The sequence below is a fragment of the Galeopterus variegatus genome, unplaced genomic scaffold (genome assembly GCF_000696425.1).
Source record: "Galeopterus variegatus unplaced genomic scaffold, G_variegatus-3.0.2 Scaffold6319, whole genome shotgun sequence".
Taxonomy (NCBI): Eukaryota; Metazoa; Chordata; class Mammalia; order Dermoptera; family Cynocephalidae; genus Galeopterus; species Galeopterus variegatus.
The window spans coordinates 35,849-51,547 of NW_007732430.1; the positions used below are offsets into that span (position 1 = coordinate 35,849).

Consider the following 15,699-nt stretch of genomic DNA (forward strand, 5'->3'; position numbering starts at 1 on the left):
CCTGTCATAAACCCTAAACAAACCAGAAGAGACTGCTTTTTGCTCTCCCAATTCCTGCCCTTCCTCTCATCCTTACTAACAGAACTTGTGTCATTGGGGCCAACAATGTACCCAGATAAAACATGTCTTTGGCCTCCCTTGCAGATGTGAGGGGCCAAGAAGATGTAAGGGGAAGTCGTGGGATGGACTTCCAGACAAGCTGTTTAAAGAGGCACACTCAGTTGAGGCACACTTCCTTGCCCCTTCTTCCTTCCTGAAACATGGACGTGATGGCTGGAGCTGCAATGACAGGTGGTGACCATGAGGAGAACTTGAGGATGGAAGCCATGCCCTACCTACGCACGAGGTAGCACAAAAGCAAAGCAAACCCCTGTCTTGTTAAAGTCCCTGCTGAGAAGTTTTGGAGATCAGCAGCAAACCTCATCTGGAGAGCCCACTGGAAAAACGAGCTCAGCCACTTGCCTTCAAAGAGTGGAAAGGAGTCATTGGAAAAGGTGTCCAAGGCAAGGAGGTCTTTCCCATCTTTGGACCCACTGCGTTTGTGCTTATGTTTCCTTCGAAAAAAGGACCGGCGTGCAGCTGCTGACAGCGTCTTCGCAGCACTACTGTCATCTTTGACCTCAGACATGCTGAGCCTCCTGGAGAATTCTTGGTCCATCCTGTAATCACAGGGGATGACAATGCTGGAGAATGCCACTGGGACCCCCGCGCATCTTCCTGTGAGGAAAGCAAGGGCCAGGCCGGAAGCCAGGCTCCTCCACACTCCTCTGGAGGTCTTCTGCTTCACCACCCACACCCCCGAGAACCCCTGCGTACTGCTGCTACAGGTGACGCAAACACCAGCACTGGGGGCAAGCTATCAGAGCCGGCGAATTTCTACTATGGTCGCGCATCTTCCTGTGAGGAAAGCAAGGGCCAGGCCGGAAGCCAGGCTCCTCCACACTCCTCTGGAGGTCTTCTGCTTCACCACCCACACACCCGAGAACCCCTGCGTACTGCTGCTGCAGGTGACGCAAACACCAGCACTGGGGGCAAGCTATCAGAGCCGGCGAATTTCTACTATGGTCTATTCCGCTCAGTGTCAAAAGGAACTGCCTTCACTTGGTGACATTACAAGTTACACTTCCGGCCACAGGGAGAATGAAGCAGGGATACACGCTACAACATTCATGCACCCTGAAAACAAGTTCAGCAACAGGAGCCTGACACCAAAAGTAGATCAGTGGTTGTTTTGGGCTGGGAGCCAAGTGGAGGTGGGGAGGACAGAGGGACAAGGGGTGATGACTAATGGGCATGGGGTTTCTTTTTGAGGCGATGAAAGTACTCACAAAGTAACTGTGGTGACGGCTGCAAATATCTATGAATAAACTAAAAACCACTGAATTGTACCCTCTGGGTGAGTTGTACGGTATATGAATTATATCTTCACAAATCTGTTTTAAAAAAGTCATGCCCCTGTCTTGCCAGGGTGCTTCTGCACAGCACTGTCTTACACGAGCAGCAGCTTTCTGCAGGAGTGATTCTGGCAAAGGGTATAAGGCCAGAGGCTGAGATGGGCAGCAGACTCGCCCTCCTGTAGCCACCACTTCACCCCATGGAAGAGCTCCAGGGCTGGCAGCCCCCACCCCCACCTGGAGATGGAGACCCTTACACGTATTTGCTGGGAATCTGCCCGCGCTGCATCTTCTGGGCATTCTCGTCCAGCTGCCACACCATCCAGGACCCAAACGCACCCTGTGGCAAGGTGTCATCCACGTAGAGAATATCATCCTTCTTAAAGCTGAGCTCATGCTCCACCTCTGCCAGCCGGTCGTACAGGGCCCTGGACCGAGGGACAGAGGGAATGCAATCAGGAGGCCTCCGGCTGCTCGACAACGAGCCACAGGCCTTCTGCAGCCAGGCCCCTAAGGCCCCTCTTCTGCACTGAGCTGCCTCCAGATACCATGGGCAACCAGATCTCCTCATTTCTGGTGCTGGTGCCCAAAGAGGGAGCCCCATGCCTTACATAATGGAACAGAGACGTAGCCCCAATGGAAGCCCCTCCCCTGCCCAAATCCCCAGAATCCCTGGATACTGGCACCTAATGTAGAAGCTGTCGCCAGGCAGGCCCTTGATCCTGGAGAACTCCTCGGGGCGGTACTGCACCTTCAGGCGGACACCATCCTTGGGCTTCAGCATCTCCACGTAGACGTCCTCCAATGTCTTGTTCCGCACGTCCACACTGCCATACTACCCAGGGATGGGGGCAATGGGGTCAGAAGGCAGAAGCCAGAGGGTGGCTTGGGCACCACTGAGGTCAGTTATGGCGCTAAGGCAGAGATGCAATGTCCCCTCCTCAACTGAGAATCTGCATGCCTCCCCTCTGCAGGTAGGCTGAGTCTTCGTGGTCTCCCAGCGCCCAAGTCCTGTGCACCTTCCCTGGCCACCAGGTCACCTGCTGAGCATCAGCTTTGCCCTCAACAGCTCATCTCACGAAAAACCCTGTTCTGGGTCCCCAGCAAGGAAACGGTCCTCAAAATGTGGCTCTGACTTGCTTATGCTACTTGTACATTTAAATGTCTAGGGACCATCTCCCCTGTGAAACAGGAGACAATCCCATCCCATCAGATCAGACCCCTGCTGCTCACAAGAGAGAACCTCCTCTTCCGGTGCCCAGGGCCTGAGCTGCGGCTCTGTCCTCAGGTCCTCTCGGTGGCCTGCCTAGCTTCCCAATGACCTACCGAGGGGCCTGGCAGCATTCTGGGTTTACAAGGATTAGAAATCAACCCTGACAGGGTGCCCAGGTGAGAGGCTGGGCTCTTCTGTCTTCTGTGCCACCTGAGGCTACAGCCAGCCCAACGTGCAGGTGAACAGTGGCCTGGCCTGCTCAGCCACACAGAACTCACCTCCAGGATGAGGTCCCCTGGCACAAGGCTGTCAGGACTCTTGGCAGGACTGTCATCCTCCACCTCTGCCACAAATACTCCATGCAGGTTTCCACCACACAAGTGCACCCCAAGTGCCAGTGGTGACTTTTTGATGAAGACCAGGCGTGGCTCCAGGGTCCTCTTGCTAGTATCTCCTGCAATCCTTTTGGGAAGAAAAATGAGGTTCCTCCGTCATGCACCATGACGGAGGAATGCTTGAAAAGACACACTGGTGGCTACCATCCTACCCGTTTTCTGCTTGCTTCACAGGGTCTTAGGAGGAGTTCTTGGAACCAGAGGCAGCCGAGAGGCAGTCTTGTTGCGGCTCTAGTTCTACTGACTTAGCATATAGGGCAGGATGTTGAGGTATACAGGGAGCATGGCCCCAGGTCACAAAGCCAGTTAGGGACAGATTCAAAACCAGTGCCCCTGCTTCTAGGCCCAGATGTCAATCTCCTACCTCAGGGGGTGTCTCTCTCACCTGGATTGCACTTGTTTCTCTAACTGAGTTCTGCCTAAGAAAAGTCAAGTCCATCCCACTGTCCATGCACAATTACTCCTTCATCAAGTGTCTGCTAAAAGGCTTCTGTGGACCAAAAATCGAGCTCACTCTTGAGGAGGCAGCGCTTGCCCCCAAGGAACTTACGACCTAGGGAGGGAAGCTGAGGATGAGCTGATCAACAAACAAGTGAAGGAAATAGCAAACAGCAATGCAGACTGATGAAGGGGACTCAGGGGAAAAGGCAGCCCTGAGTAAGACTGTGCTGCCAGAAAGCACACACAACAGTGCTGCAGGTGGGTTCCAATGTGACAGCCCTGCTGCAGACTGCTGCATGGTCTCCTCCATGCCAGTCTTGGTCAGGGACCCATGGTGCCAGACAAACGGCTCCCTTGTACAGGCCAGGCTGGATGTTGCGCAGTTCCACAGGAGCACCCACCTCCTGTGCACACAAATGCTGCTCCCTCCGCCTAGACCTCTCTCCATGTCCCACCCTGGTTCCTGCTCATCTGAACAACTTAGCCCAGCTGTCACCACTCCCGGCCACACAGCCGGGACGACTCCTAACTGCTCCACAGCAGCCTGCAGTGCTCCCCAATGCACTTGCACTGTGCTGCATGTGCCCGGGCACTGGTTGTCACCTCCTTGGGGTAACACTGCTACTGATGGCCAGAGCCACAGGGCCTGGCTGGGTGATGACTGTGGGATTGGGTCTGAAGACAATATCAGAAAATGAGAGAATAAGAAAAGGTGGAGAGAGAGGAAGGAGGAAAGTGAAGGAGTCAATGAGAAAAGAAGAGAAAGAGAGCAAGGGAAGGAGGGAAGTAGGGAGGAAAAGTGAATGGGGTGGCTCCCGTCCAAAATCTTGCAGACCTGGAGGGTGGCTTGCAGCATGGGACGAGGCTGGCTGCCAGGGCCCAACCCCTCAGGGGACGTGCTCAGTTGCACCCGAAAGGAAGGCTCACAACACATGTCTGCCAACCTGGAGCTAGGGGTGCTCTGCTTGGCAGGGGGGGTCCCCGGGCCCTCCTCCTGCTCCACCAGCGGGTCGATGACAGAGGGAAGCTCTGGGGTGGTGGCACCGCTGCCCTGGAGTGTGGAATAGGTACCGGCAGGGTCCAGGTGGGAGCTGGGGACAGAGAACAAAAGGAATAATTAGCAGCACCCAGCACTCAAACCCCGGGGGCCACCCTCTCCAGTGGTGACCCGTTCACTCAGCGCTGCCCTGGAGTGTGGAATAGGTACCGGCAGGGTCCAGGTGGGAGCTGGGGACAGAGAACAAAAGGAATAAGGAGCAGCACCCAGCACTCAAACCCCGGGGGCCACCGTCTCCAGTGGTGACCCGTTCACTCAGCTCTGAGCCCTGAGACTTGGGAAGAGCAGAAGGTTGGGACCTTGGACTCATGTTACCTGTCCCAGAGGGTCTGCCCATCCTTTCCTCCCCATCTGTCCTTAACTCAGGGATCCTCTCTGAAGGTGTGCGGCCTAGAGAACACGGGACTTCCCTGTCCCTCCTCCTCTGTTTGTGTATCCTGTCTCCCCTTCTGAGCCATGCGGTGTGGCACTGTAGGGCATGTCTTCCCTGTCTCTCGTCTGTCCTGTGAACCACAGCACAGGGGCAGGTGCAGGCAGGTGTCCAGTGTCTGCTCATGGACACAATGTGAGAATCCTGCCCCCATCTGAGCCATGCGGTGTGGCACTGTAGGGCATGTCTTCCCTGTCTCTCGTCTGTCCTGTGAACCACAGCACAAGGGCAGGTGCAGGCAGGTGTCCAGTGTCTGCTCATGGACACAATGTGAGAATCCTGCCCCCAGGGCATCAGTTCCTGGCCACCACAGGCCCCCAGGGGTCCAGGGGCCCCAGTTTTTTGTTTCCACACCTCATCTTGGGAGGAGACATCCTCTCTCTCTATGCCCTTTCTCCAAAACCCAGGGCTGCTCAAGCGTCCCCTTACAAGCCACAGAATCCTCAGAACTTGCAGCTGGCCCCTGGGTCTCCCCGAGATGAGCAGTGTACCTGCTGCACCCCTCTCTCCACGCTTGGCCCAGTTGGAGCAAGGGAGGCCCCGGCGCTCACCTGGAGCGGGAGTGGCTGCTGAGCTGCCGCATGTGGGGGTTGTATTGGGCCAGAATGGTGATGGTGTCACACTGCTGCCCGATGATGAGCCGTGCCTGCTGCTCCGTGGCACTCCGCAGATTGATGCCATTGAACTGGGGAGACATCCACAGGGGGATCAGGGGCAGGGTGGTGGCTGGGAACCGGGGACATGGACTTGGGAGCTGTGTGTTTCCATGGGGGTTACCCATGGGTGCGATGCAGAAGGGCAGCTCCCTCTCACCTCAAGTAACTGATCCCCATACTCCAGGCCAGCCTGGTGAGCGATGCTTCCTGCAGTAACCTTGGAGACGTAGATACCCCCCTTCTCTCCACTCACGATGGAGATGCCCAGCGGCTCCGAGCCCTTCTGCACCTGCACATGGCGTGGCTCCTCCACATAAGGCCTTGGAAAAGAGACCAAGGTTTCAGGGACTCAGACCCAAAGGAACGGCTTGGGGAGAATCTGAGATCAGGCATGCACTCAGGCTGTGCAGAGAGGACCCCAGAGCATAGATGCTCCCATAATGGCATGGCTAGATGGGGACACGATGAGCCCCCCTCTGTATGACACAGGGTTCCCATTCCCACAGCATCAAGCAATGCAAAAGCAGCACAGGCAAATGTACCTGGAAGCACCTGGGCCCAAGCACACAAAGAAGGGTCCAAGTGAACTAGAAACACTGACAGATATGGGGAAAACACTTGGATTTTTATTATGTGAGGAGGTGCCTCACCATATGCAATTTATACACCACAGGAGGGATCTCAGATGCCTTCTGAGGAAGGGATATGGCTTCTAGGACAATATTTGCTCCAAAGAGATAATAAAAAATATCACTTTTTACATTTACCCACTACACAGGGCAATACAACCTGACCATGGGAATTCAGCTGTGCAAACCCAAGCCATTAAAAAGGCAGAAGAAAGGCATGGATTATGGTGGCAGCCATGCCCTTGATGCCCCCAGGCAGCTGTCCAACCACACCCCAAGCCACAAGGGGACGGGGCTTGGCAGGGAGCCTCCTGTCAGGCCAACTTCAGACTCCTCAGGGAGGAGGACCTGGGCCTGGCAACCACAGCAGCCTCAAAGGAGACCTGTGGTGGTAGATATCTGGAAGATGGAAGTGCTAGAAAGAGAAGAAGAGGCACTGAGAGAAGGAAGACAACCACAGATACCTGGAACATACCAGACAGAAAAGACAGCCTCCCACCAGGACTGGCACTGCACACTGTCCTGAGCTCTGCTCTCCCAGGGCCTGAACACCTGAGCTTTTCCGCTTAGGGTGAGATTGGGCCAACACTGAGGGAAGAGCCAGCCCGATCTACATCTTATTGGGTCCCCTCCAGAGCACACGGTTGGGGATGAATTCACATGCAGAGCCACTAAGCCAGCCCACCCCCGTCCCCTGGAGGCAGAGCAGCCCACGAGCTCAGCAGGCCTCTGCCGGGGTCCCCAGGGTTCAGGGCCCAGACCTCCTAGAACAGAGGGAATTAAAACTCTTCTTGAAACATCCTTTCTCTCTCCCACTCTCATCAGCGTTCTCACTTCCCCAGCTCACCCGCTCTGCAATTCTTCCCCTGGCCCTTCACTCAGATCAGTCCCCGGTCTCCCCCGTGGTCACTTCTCCCACTTAACATGTGCTAAGGCGCCCGACAGTTTCTAGTTGCAAGAGCCTTAGCAGGCAGTCACCATGACACCATCCTTAGCTCCCAGCCTGAGTTGAGGAAACACACACCCAGAGCAGGGAAACAGGCCTCCCTTCCGAGGCCACTCTGCAGGTGGGGCAGAGCTGGGTTCCGGTCTGGGGCTTCTCAGTCCTCACTGAACACCCTGTCCTCTGTCCCACCTCCAGACAACATATCTATCTCATAAAGAAGCAAGTCACAACAGTGTCATGACAACCCACACAGGAGAAGCCAGGGAGCTCTGCTGCCAATGATATAGGTCAGAATCTGCTGACATGGAAAGATGCAGAGGACAGCCGTGGCATGGGAAGGCACGTTGGTGTCCTTCATTTGTGTTCATCAGTACACAAACCATGCGTGTGTTTAGCCGTAAACAGATTTCTATGGAGGACATTACAAAAATGTTAACACAACTATTTCCACTTGAGGGGATTTCAGGTAATCTTTACTTTTTAGTCATCTGAAAGATGTCAATTTTTTAAAGATATGCACAAAAGTTTTCTTGGAATAGTAAGGCTGCTTTGTAGAAGAGGTTTATGAAGTAGACGAATAATATTGCAAGGAGCTTAAAGCATAATATTAAGAGAGATGTGAATAAGCATATAAAATAATATAAATAATAAAACATGCATTAAAAAATATGTATATCAAAAGGTTAATAGTGATTGAATCTCTGGTAAGAGATTATATGTGACTTTTTTCTTCTTTCTAGTTTTCTAACTTCCCCAGCTTTCTATCATGAGTCTATGAGAGTATACATCTGAATCAGGAAAAAAGCATCTACTTTTATTAAGTAAGCTTTGCTCAGTCAGCTCACACATGCTAAATCCTGCCTGTAATTAGATCATAAGCACCGTGAGGACTGGAATCACACTTTTCTTTCTCCAGCAGGCGTTCTCAGCTCTTTGCACAACAGTAGAGTGCTAAGAGGACATTTGGTCACATGGGATGAGGCCCTTTCTACTATTAAGGAACCCACTTCACTCCATGGAAGGTCTTGTCCTCTCGGGGACAAGAGCTGCGGTTGAGAAAACAATCCATCTGCGTTCCGGTGTGTATCATGCACTGAGAACTCCTGGGTTTCCCTACGCACCTGATTCCCCTCCTGGGGCCAGGCCTGGGCTTTAGGGACACTTCTGCTCCCTCACGTTCTCTCAGGTTCAGACTTTCTGGGTGCGAGGTCTTACAAGTTAAGATGTTCAAGTTAAACATTCAATGCAGGGCCCCTTCTGAAACTGACAGCTACGGGGGCCTCAGCTTTTTGGATGTGAGTACACAGAGTAGCTCTATTCCATTTAAGTCATAAACAAAGCCATGTTCAAGTTTAATGAGCTCTCCTGAAGATCTATTATCTAGGCAGAACTTTTTATATATAAATACTATCTAGTAAGTTCCGTTTAGAGGAACAACAGCAGGAGAAGGTGGTGCAGCGTGTTGGGGGGATGGGTATGGATTCTGCAGAGGAGGTGCCTCTGGACTGACATCAAGCCTGAAACTAACCTCATAACCTACGCAGACAGTGTGCCACATTTTAAAACAAACCAATAAACAGCTAAGCTATAAATGTATGCTTTACATGCTATTTTTTTTCGTGTGTATTTTATTTCACAATAAAAAGCTGGGGGATGGAGGAGGAAGGGCAGGAGAAGAACCAACAGGTGCAGCTGTACTCTAGGGCCAAAACGCAAAGGGTGTGAGTGAGTCCTGATTCTGCTTAGTACAGGCTAGTTGCTAACCTCCTGACCACAGACAGATCACTCCAACTTTCTGGACCCAGTTTCCTCATTTGTAAAATGGGACTAACAAATGATGACACTCAGAGGGTTACTGGGAGGATTTCATAACTTAAAACATATAAATTGCTCACACAAGGGCCCAGGAAGTAGTAGTTGGTGCCATGACATCACTACCGCCATCGTGATGGGATGTTCCAACTCCTGCTGCTTCTACCAGCAAGCCCCTCCCTTGCCCTGGCCCACTGCCGGCATGTGCTGTGCACCGGTCTGCTCCTGACACAGAGCACAGTCATGCTCACCTGTCCTTTCGCCGCTCCCCAAGGGATGCAGGGTTGACGGCAATTCTGGGCAATGTAGAGGCTGCGGTCTGAGACTGGCGACAGGAGGACAGGGTGTCAATGTTCAGGGGTGACTGTGGAGGAGTGCTGCATTCTGAATGTGACAGTGAACCTGACAAGAGAGGGCCAGGGTAAGCAGGCTGAGATCTCGCACCTGAGCTCTCCAGCAGCCAAGAGAAACAGGAAGAGGGGTCCAGACACATGGCTCCAGGCCCCGACTGCACCACCCGGCTGTGAGGTCAGGTGCTGGGCTCCGCGGTGCCTTTCCACCCCATATCACCAGGCCTCCGGCCAGGCTCAGCAAACACTAGTGAGGGATGAGATGACTGGGAAGTCAGGCGTTGTGCCTGAAGACTCCACTGTGGAGAGTGGGGACACAACAGGACAGGCGGGGGAGGGGAATGCCCAAAGTTCTCACCTCTGTCAGAGCCCACAACAGACCGGGGGTATCTGGGCGTTGATGGGATTTTAATGCGTTCTGCCTTGAACTGCAAGTTATTCGAAGACCCTGTTGTTGTGTAAGGAGATACGACTTCAGGCCTCGTGATGAAACGCCATCCCTCACCCCTCACCACCACCTTAGCCATCAGGACGATAAAATGCAAAGCTGGCCTTGCCAGTTATCCCTGAGGCAGCCTGGATGTGGAACAGTCAAAAGAGAACTAGTGCTTGGATAAACCAGGCAGGCCTAGACTGCTCCAGCACCAGAGCACAAGAGACTCATGTCCCACCCAGGAGCAGCAACCTCAGTGCCAAGGGTGCTGCTCTGCCTTCCCTCCCCAGCACCAGAGACTTCCCCAGGGTCTCTTTACAAGCTAACCGCGAGACTCCACACTGGGTTCCATTTTCCCTAAGTGAACAGCCACATAAAACACCCCAGAATGACTAACAAGCTCAGGGACAGGAGCCAGACTCTTAGTCAAGGGGTCATTTAGGATAATCACACAGCCACCAAGGAAGGCTGAAGGCGAAAGGCCACACCTCTGAGTCAGAGTGGGCGCCACTGGCCAGCAAAGGCGTCCGTCCTTCCCAGGAAGGAGCCGCGCTCAGCCCTGGGAGGGCAAAGGGGCTGTGTGGGCAGCCCACCAGGAGGTGTGGGCAGCCCACCAGGAGGCGTGGGCATCAGGATGCAACGGAGATGAAGAGAAGGCCTCTGCCTGCCACAGCAGAACATCCGAGCGGCACAGTTACCGAGGCGGGCGCTGGAGGGCAGCGAGTTGGACCCGTGGGAGGTTCTCATCTCAGAGTAGTCGCTGCGGGCCCTGTGGCTCAGGTCCAGGCTCAGGCGTCCCTGGTGCTGGGCACTGCACGAGAACCGGAGAGCTGAAGGGCTCAGGAACGGGAGCAGGACCAGACGTGGTGCTGTCAAGCAAACAGCCACAGGCCTGGGCCACCCTGAGTCAGCAGAAGGGGGGCCCAAGAGTCACAGGCAGTGGACCCAGGTCAGCACTGCCCCTGGCCACATCTCAGAGGTGGCCTCCAATGAGAACCTTCAAGCACTAGAAAGGGGCCGCACACACAGGGCAGCCAGTATTACATATGCTTCAGCCACGGGCTCAGGATTTGGCTTACTTGGAGGAAGGGACTGCTGCAGGAAAACACGGAGGCTCTGCAACCTGGCTGGGCCTGGGGACGGGGAGCGTCTCCTCCCAGGAGGTGAGCAGGGAGGCTAGCTAGGCATTGAGGATCTTGGAGAGGAAACCTACGTGCCTCACTCTTAATGACGGCTTCAGGTCCCACAAGGTTTGTGTCCCATGACCCAGGACCTCCTCCTGACCCACTGCCCCTTTGTCAAGCTCCCCCCATACTGGTCCCAGGTGTACCTCATCTCCTTTGCCACCCTCTCCCAAGTCACAGCCCAGCTTGTCACCCTGTGTTATTGTGTTCAGGGCCGCTCAGCACCATCTGATTATCACTCAGTTTATTTTCGTCTGTCTGCCTCCCTCACTTGAACACAAAGTACCACATGAGCAAGAAGCCTGTCTCTTTAATTCATCACTGGTCCCCTCGGAATTAGAAGAGCCCAGAGCACACAGTAGGTTCTTCATAAAAATCTGGCAAATGAACGAACAGAGTGTCTTTGAGCCAGCACATTCACTTTGAAAGGCTCAATTTCCTCATCTCTAAAACACAGACAATAATAGCACTTAGCTCATAAGATTGTTGTGTCCACTAGTTGAGATGATAGAGATACAGATAAAGGTCAGAGCCCAGAGCCTAGGACATGAGCACTCAAATATCATCTGCTATCACTATCACTTCTTTAAATACCTTTTAAAACTCAATGGTAGTAAGTTAAGAGAGCATCCTTTCCTTTCCCTAGGATCCGAGCACTGCTCTAACCAGCCCTTTCCCAGCTAGGTGAGGAAGCTGCTCTGCCCATGAGCCTCTTTATGCCCCAGTGGCTCTAGGTCCAGGTGGGCTTGGACAGCTGGGGTACCTTTGCATACCTGGGATGCAAAACATGGGCACCAATGTCGCGGGGTACAGGTGGAGAGCTGCAGGGACCGACCCTGTGGCTGCGCACAGTGTAGATGGGATTCCGCAGGATAGAGCTCATGGTGGTGCTGGGGGTCATACTCCGGGGAACGGTCCCTAGAAATAGGATGGATGAGAATGGTCACCCCAAAGCACTCAACAAGCCCTGGACTTGTGCAAGCCCTCTCCCCACATCCTAGGGAAGCACCCACAGTATTTTGGGAAAAGCACCCAGAAGACTAGAGTTGTAACCATCAATTTGCATCGTGGCTTTGGCTACTGGCCTTTCTCTGTTGTAAAACAGGAGAACATTTTATGCTTCCTATTTCCTAGGCTGCTATGGGGAAATAGTGCTCTGACAAGCTAAGAAACATCATAACTGCAAGACCAATCATCCCAGACAGGGCAGCGATTCCTAGCTCTCTGGATCTCCAAGCTGAAGACACATGGCAGCGGCCTGTAACACCTGCCTCCTCCCTTCCAGAGACCAGGAAGCCCTGGGAGTGCACACGGATCCTCCTGCCCAGCCCTTGGCCCACCAACTCACCCACAGATGGTCTGCTGGGGTACAATGGGGGGTTGGTGTGCCGGCTGGGATGCCCTGGCGAGTGAGTGGACCCTTCCTGGAGTTCTGGGGAGAGTTCTCCACTGCCTGGCCTGAACTTCTCTTCCTGCAGAACCAAAGACAAGAGGTATCTGCTGGAAACAGCAAAAAGCTCATGAACATCTGCAAGCCCATTTCTGTCCCCCACGCACTAGCTCTTCCCACCCGGGCACAGGAGGTGCGGGTCAGGAGAGAAGTCATTGCTCATCCACATGGCCTCACATGTCTAGAAGGGAAGAGCTGTGGCAGAATGAAACTCTTTGCTTTGAAATAAGGAGGGGGGCTGGCCAGTTAGCTTACTAGGGAGAGCATGGTACCAATAATGCCAAGGTCAAGGTTCGGATCCTCTTACCGGCCAGCCACCAAAAAAAAGAAAAAAAAAGAAATCAGATTACGTGAGAAGGGTGAGGACACATATGTGCACCAGGCACCTGTAATAACTACATAAATACACAGGTATGAGGAGCTCTTCGCTACTGCGAGCAGCAGGGATTGGTGCACAGGTGCCGTCTCCAGCCTCCCTGCCATCTCTCCCTTCAGCACACACAGCTAGGCCATCCTGCTACCAACTGACAGTTTGACATCTGTCATCTCACCTCCCCAAACCCTTCAAGGCAAGTCTGTGGCATTTGGTTTTGTTGCACACATTCAAAAGCTTCTTGAGCGAAGAGCAAACCAAATGCTATATCCAAGAGCGTTCCCTTCCTGGAGTCAGATTCCCACTGCTGGACACACCCCACGCCACTTTTCCATCTCCTAGCTGGGCTACTTCCTGCTGGCATCCACTCGCCACCCTCTCCTCCCCCGAGTACATGCCAAGAGCAAAGGCAAAGGAACCAGGCTGAGTGAGAGCTTGGGGACACAGGAGCAAGCCACTGTGCAGTGCTCCTGCGGCCAGCCCGCCCCTCCCAGCTCCTCTCCCAGCACCCAGGGCTGAGCGCTACCTCCAGGAACTGAGCAGGAATCACCACTGGAGCCAGCCTGGGCCGGAAACTAGGCGCAGACTTTGGCCGGCGGCGCTTCTGCCCCAACTCATCTGCCTTCTGGGAGGTGAGGTCCTCATCACAGGATTTCTTGGCTGGCAGGTAGGAGTCCCCATCCCCTTCGGGGTAGTAGCTGGAAGCAATGCGGACCCTGGCCTTGCGAGGGGGTGATGCGTGCATGGGCTCCCCGGGGTCCATGTCGGGGGGCAGAGCGCTCGGGGGGCTGGTGGATGGGGAGCTTCCCACCAGAGTGGCCTCTGACTCGGAACTGGTTTCCAACCTATGCTGGAACTTAATGGAGTCGCTCCTTCTGGGAGGCTTGGGGGGTGTCAGAGGCCCCATTCTCTTGGAGGGCTGGGAGGTGTGAGCAGGCCCAGGGCCTGGAAATAGGTAGTCAATTTTGGGGGGGGTCTGGGGGCGTTTGAAAGTGTTAGGGTCAAAGATGGACTTTCTTTGCCTTGGCTTCTTGTAAACGGAGAGCTTCTCAGGCCCTGCCGTGGAGCTGAGCACAGCCTTGGGCCAGGTGCCACCGCTGTTGGAATCCTCGGGGTCCGCCTTCTCCAGTGGGGGCTCCACCACCCCACAGGGGCCCACCTCAGTTTCAAAGGGCAGCAGAGGCTGCCGGCTCCGCACGTCCACAAGCCCATAGCCACGCTCCCCAGAGGCATCTGAGCGGAAGGAGCTCAGGCTACGCTCAGAGGTGCTGGGACAGGCCTGGGGGGAGACCTGAAAGGGTCCGCCTGGGAACAGCTTGGGCAGAAAGGAGCTGCTTCCTCCTGGGGGGCCCAGCTCCTTCCTGTCCTCCAGCCTGTCAGCGTAGAAGGTCTCCGTCTGCGTGGAATTATTATGCTGCATCACGTTCCGTTTATGATGAGTCTGGACCTCTGCACCATGGACTCGAAAACTCAACATTTTCTCAGAGTCCTTGACATTCTCAAAGATGTTCTGGCCACTCCATGAGGAGCTCTGAGGGAACACCTACGTGGGGAGAAAAGGCAAGAGGGCAGGACCTGGAGCTGCTGCTGAATACCGTGCCCGTAGGTACAGCGACGGTCAGGAACACACACACACACACACACGCACGCACGCACGCGCGGCATGCACACCAGTCCCTACCAGTAAGGTTTTCTCGCAGCCTGGCCACTTTGAACTCACAGGAGAGCCATAAAGTTCACCTGACTTTGAGCACTTTCTGAACTCAAAGGCACAATGTCCTGCACATTTTTAAAAATTATTAAACATAAAAGTAAAAATTCATGATCAAATATACATCTCTTGTGGTACACACAGACAACAGTATATTAATCAGTGCTGGAAAAAAGTGCTATCAAGCCCTAAAAAAGCATGGAGGAACTTTAAATTACTAAGAAGCCAATCTGAAAAGGCTGCACGCTGTATAACTCCAACTATATAACATTCTGGAAAAGGCAAAAGCATGGAGGCAGTACAAGCATCCGTGGTTGCCAGGAGCTGGAGGGGAGGGAGGGAAGGATGAACAGGTAAAGCACGGGGGGATTTTTAGGGCAGTGAAACTCTTCCGTACAATTCTGTAATAGTGGATATATAAGACTAAACATTTATCAAAACTCACAGAATATACAACATCAAGAGTGAATCCTAATCTAAACTATGCATTTACTACTAATGCATCAATGTTGGCTCAATATCAATGTTGTCATCATTACTATTACAATATCAATTGTAACAAATGCACCACACTAACGCAAGACGTCAATGATGGGAAAACTTGGCACGGAGGATGGGGGTGGTGGTGGTGGTGGGTGGACAGAGTACGCAAGAACTCTCTGGACCAGCTCGACTTTTTGTATACCTTAAACTGCTCCCAAAAATGTCTATTGATTTAAAAATAATTGTTGAATTTAAAAAACATCTCTCAATTAAATGGATAGGCCTTTTCCCCCTGCTTTCTACTATTAATACTTTCAGCTATGTAGAAAAGTTGACAGAAAATATAATAAATTTCCATAAACCCACCATGTGGATTCAACAGTATTTTACCAAAATTTCCCTTATCGTCTATATCTATATAAACATTGGAGAACACTGGAAATAAGTTACAAATATGACATCTCACCTCTCACAACTTTAGCATGTACCTCCCCAAAATAAGGCCATTCTCCTGCATAACCCCAATGCCACCATCATATCTAAGAAAATTAACAGTTCCCTAAGAACATCTAGTTATCCAGGCCAGAATCAAATGTACCCAACTGTCCTCAACATGGCCTTTCTAGTTGTATTTTTTGTTTTTAAACCAGTGCCCAGTCAGGCCCCGCACTTTGTAAAATAATACCCTTTTTTCAAGGATCCCAAAGACATTGAGCTGTCACCCTGGGATATGAAGCTGAGG

General features: G+C 53.0%; 1 protein-coding gene across 1 annotated transcript in view; it reads right to left on the minus strand.

The window, feature by feature from the left end:
- The window catches only part of DLG5 (discs, large homolog 5 (Drosophila)), a 48,998-nt gene that overhangs the window by 6,685 nt on the left and 26,614 nt on the right, over nt 1–15,699 (minus strand). Inside the window, exons 12-24 of the mRNA XM_008590707.1 lie at nt 13,290–14,306; nt 12,289–12,412; nt 11,714–11,858; nt 10,455–10,567; nt 9,682–9,771; nt 9,225–9,375; nt 5,744–5,906; nt 5,482–5,615; nt 4,388–4,534; nt 2,886–3,069; nt 2,081–2,229; nt 1,652–1,822; nt 463–659 (exon numbers count right to left, since the gene is read on the minus strand). Of these exons, the coding sequence (XP_008588929.1) occupies nt 463–659; nt 1,652–1,822; nt 2,081–2,229; nt 2,886–3,069; nt 4,388–4,534; nt 5,482–5,615; nt 5,744–5,906; nt 9,225–9,375; nt 9,682–9,771; nt 10,455–10,567; nt 11,714–11,858; nt 12,289–12,412; nt 13,290–14,306 (2,785 nt within the window). The remainder of the gene's footprint in view (nt 1–462; nt 660–1,651; nt 1,823–2,080; nt 2,230–2,885; nt 3,070–4,387; nt 4,535–5,481; nt 5,616–5,743; nt 5,907–9,224; nt 9,376–9,681; nt 9,772–10,454; nt 10,568–11,713; nt 11,859–12,288; nt 12,413–13,289; nt 14,307–15,699) is intronic.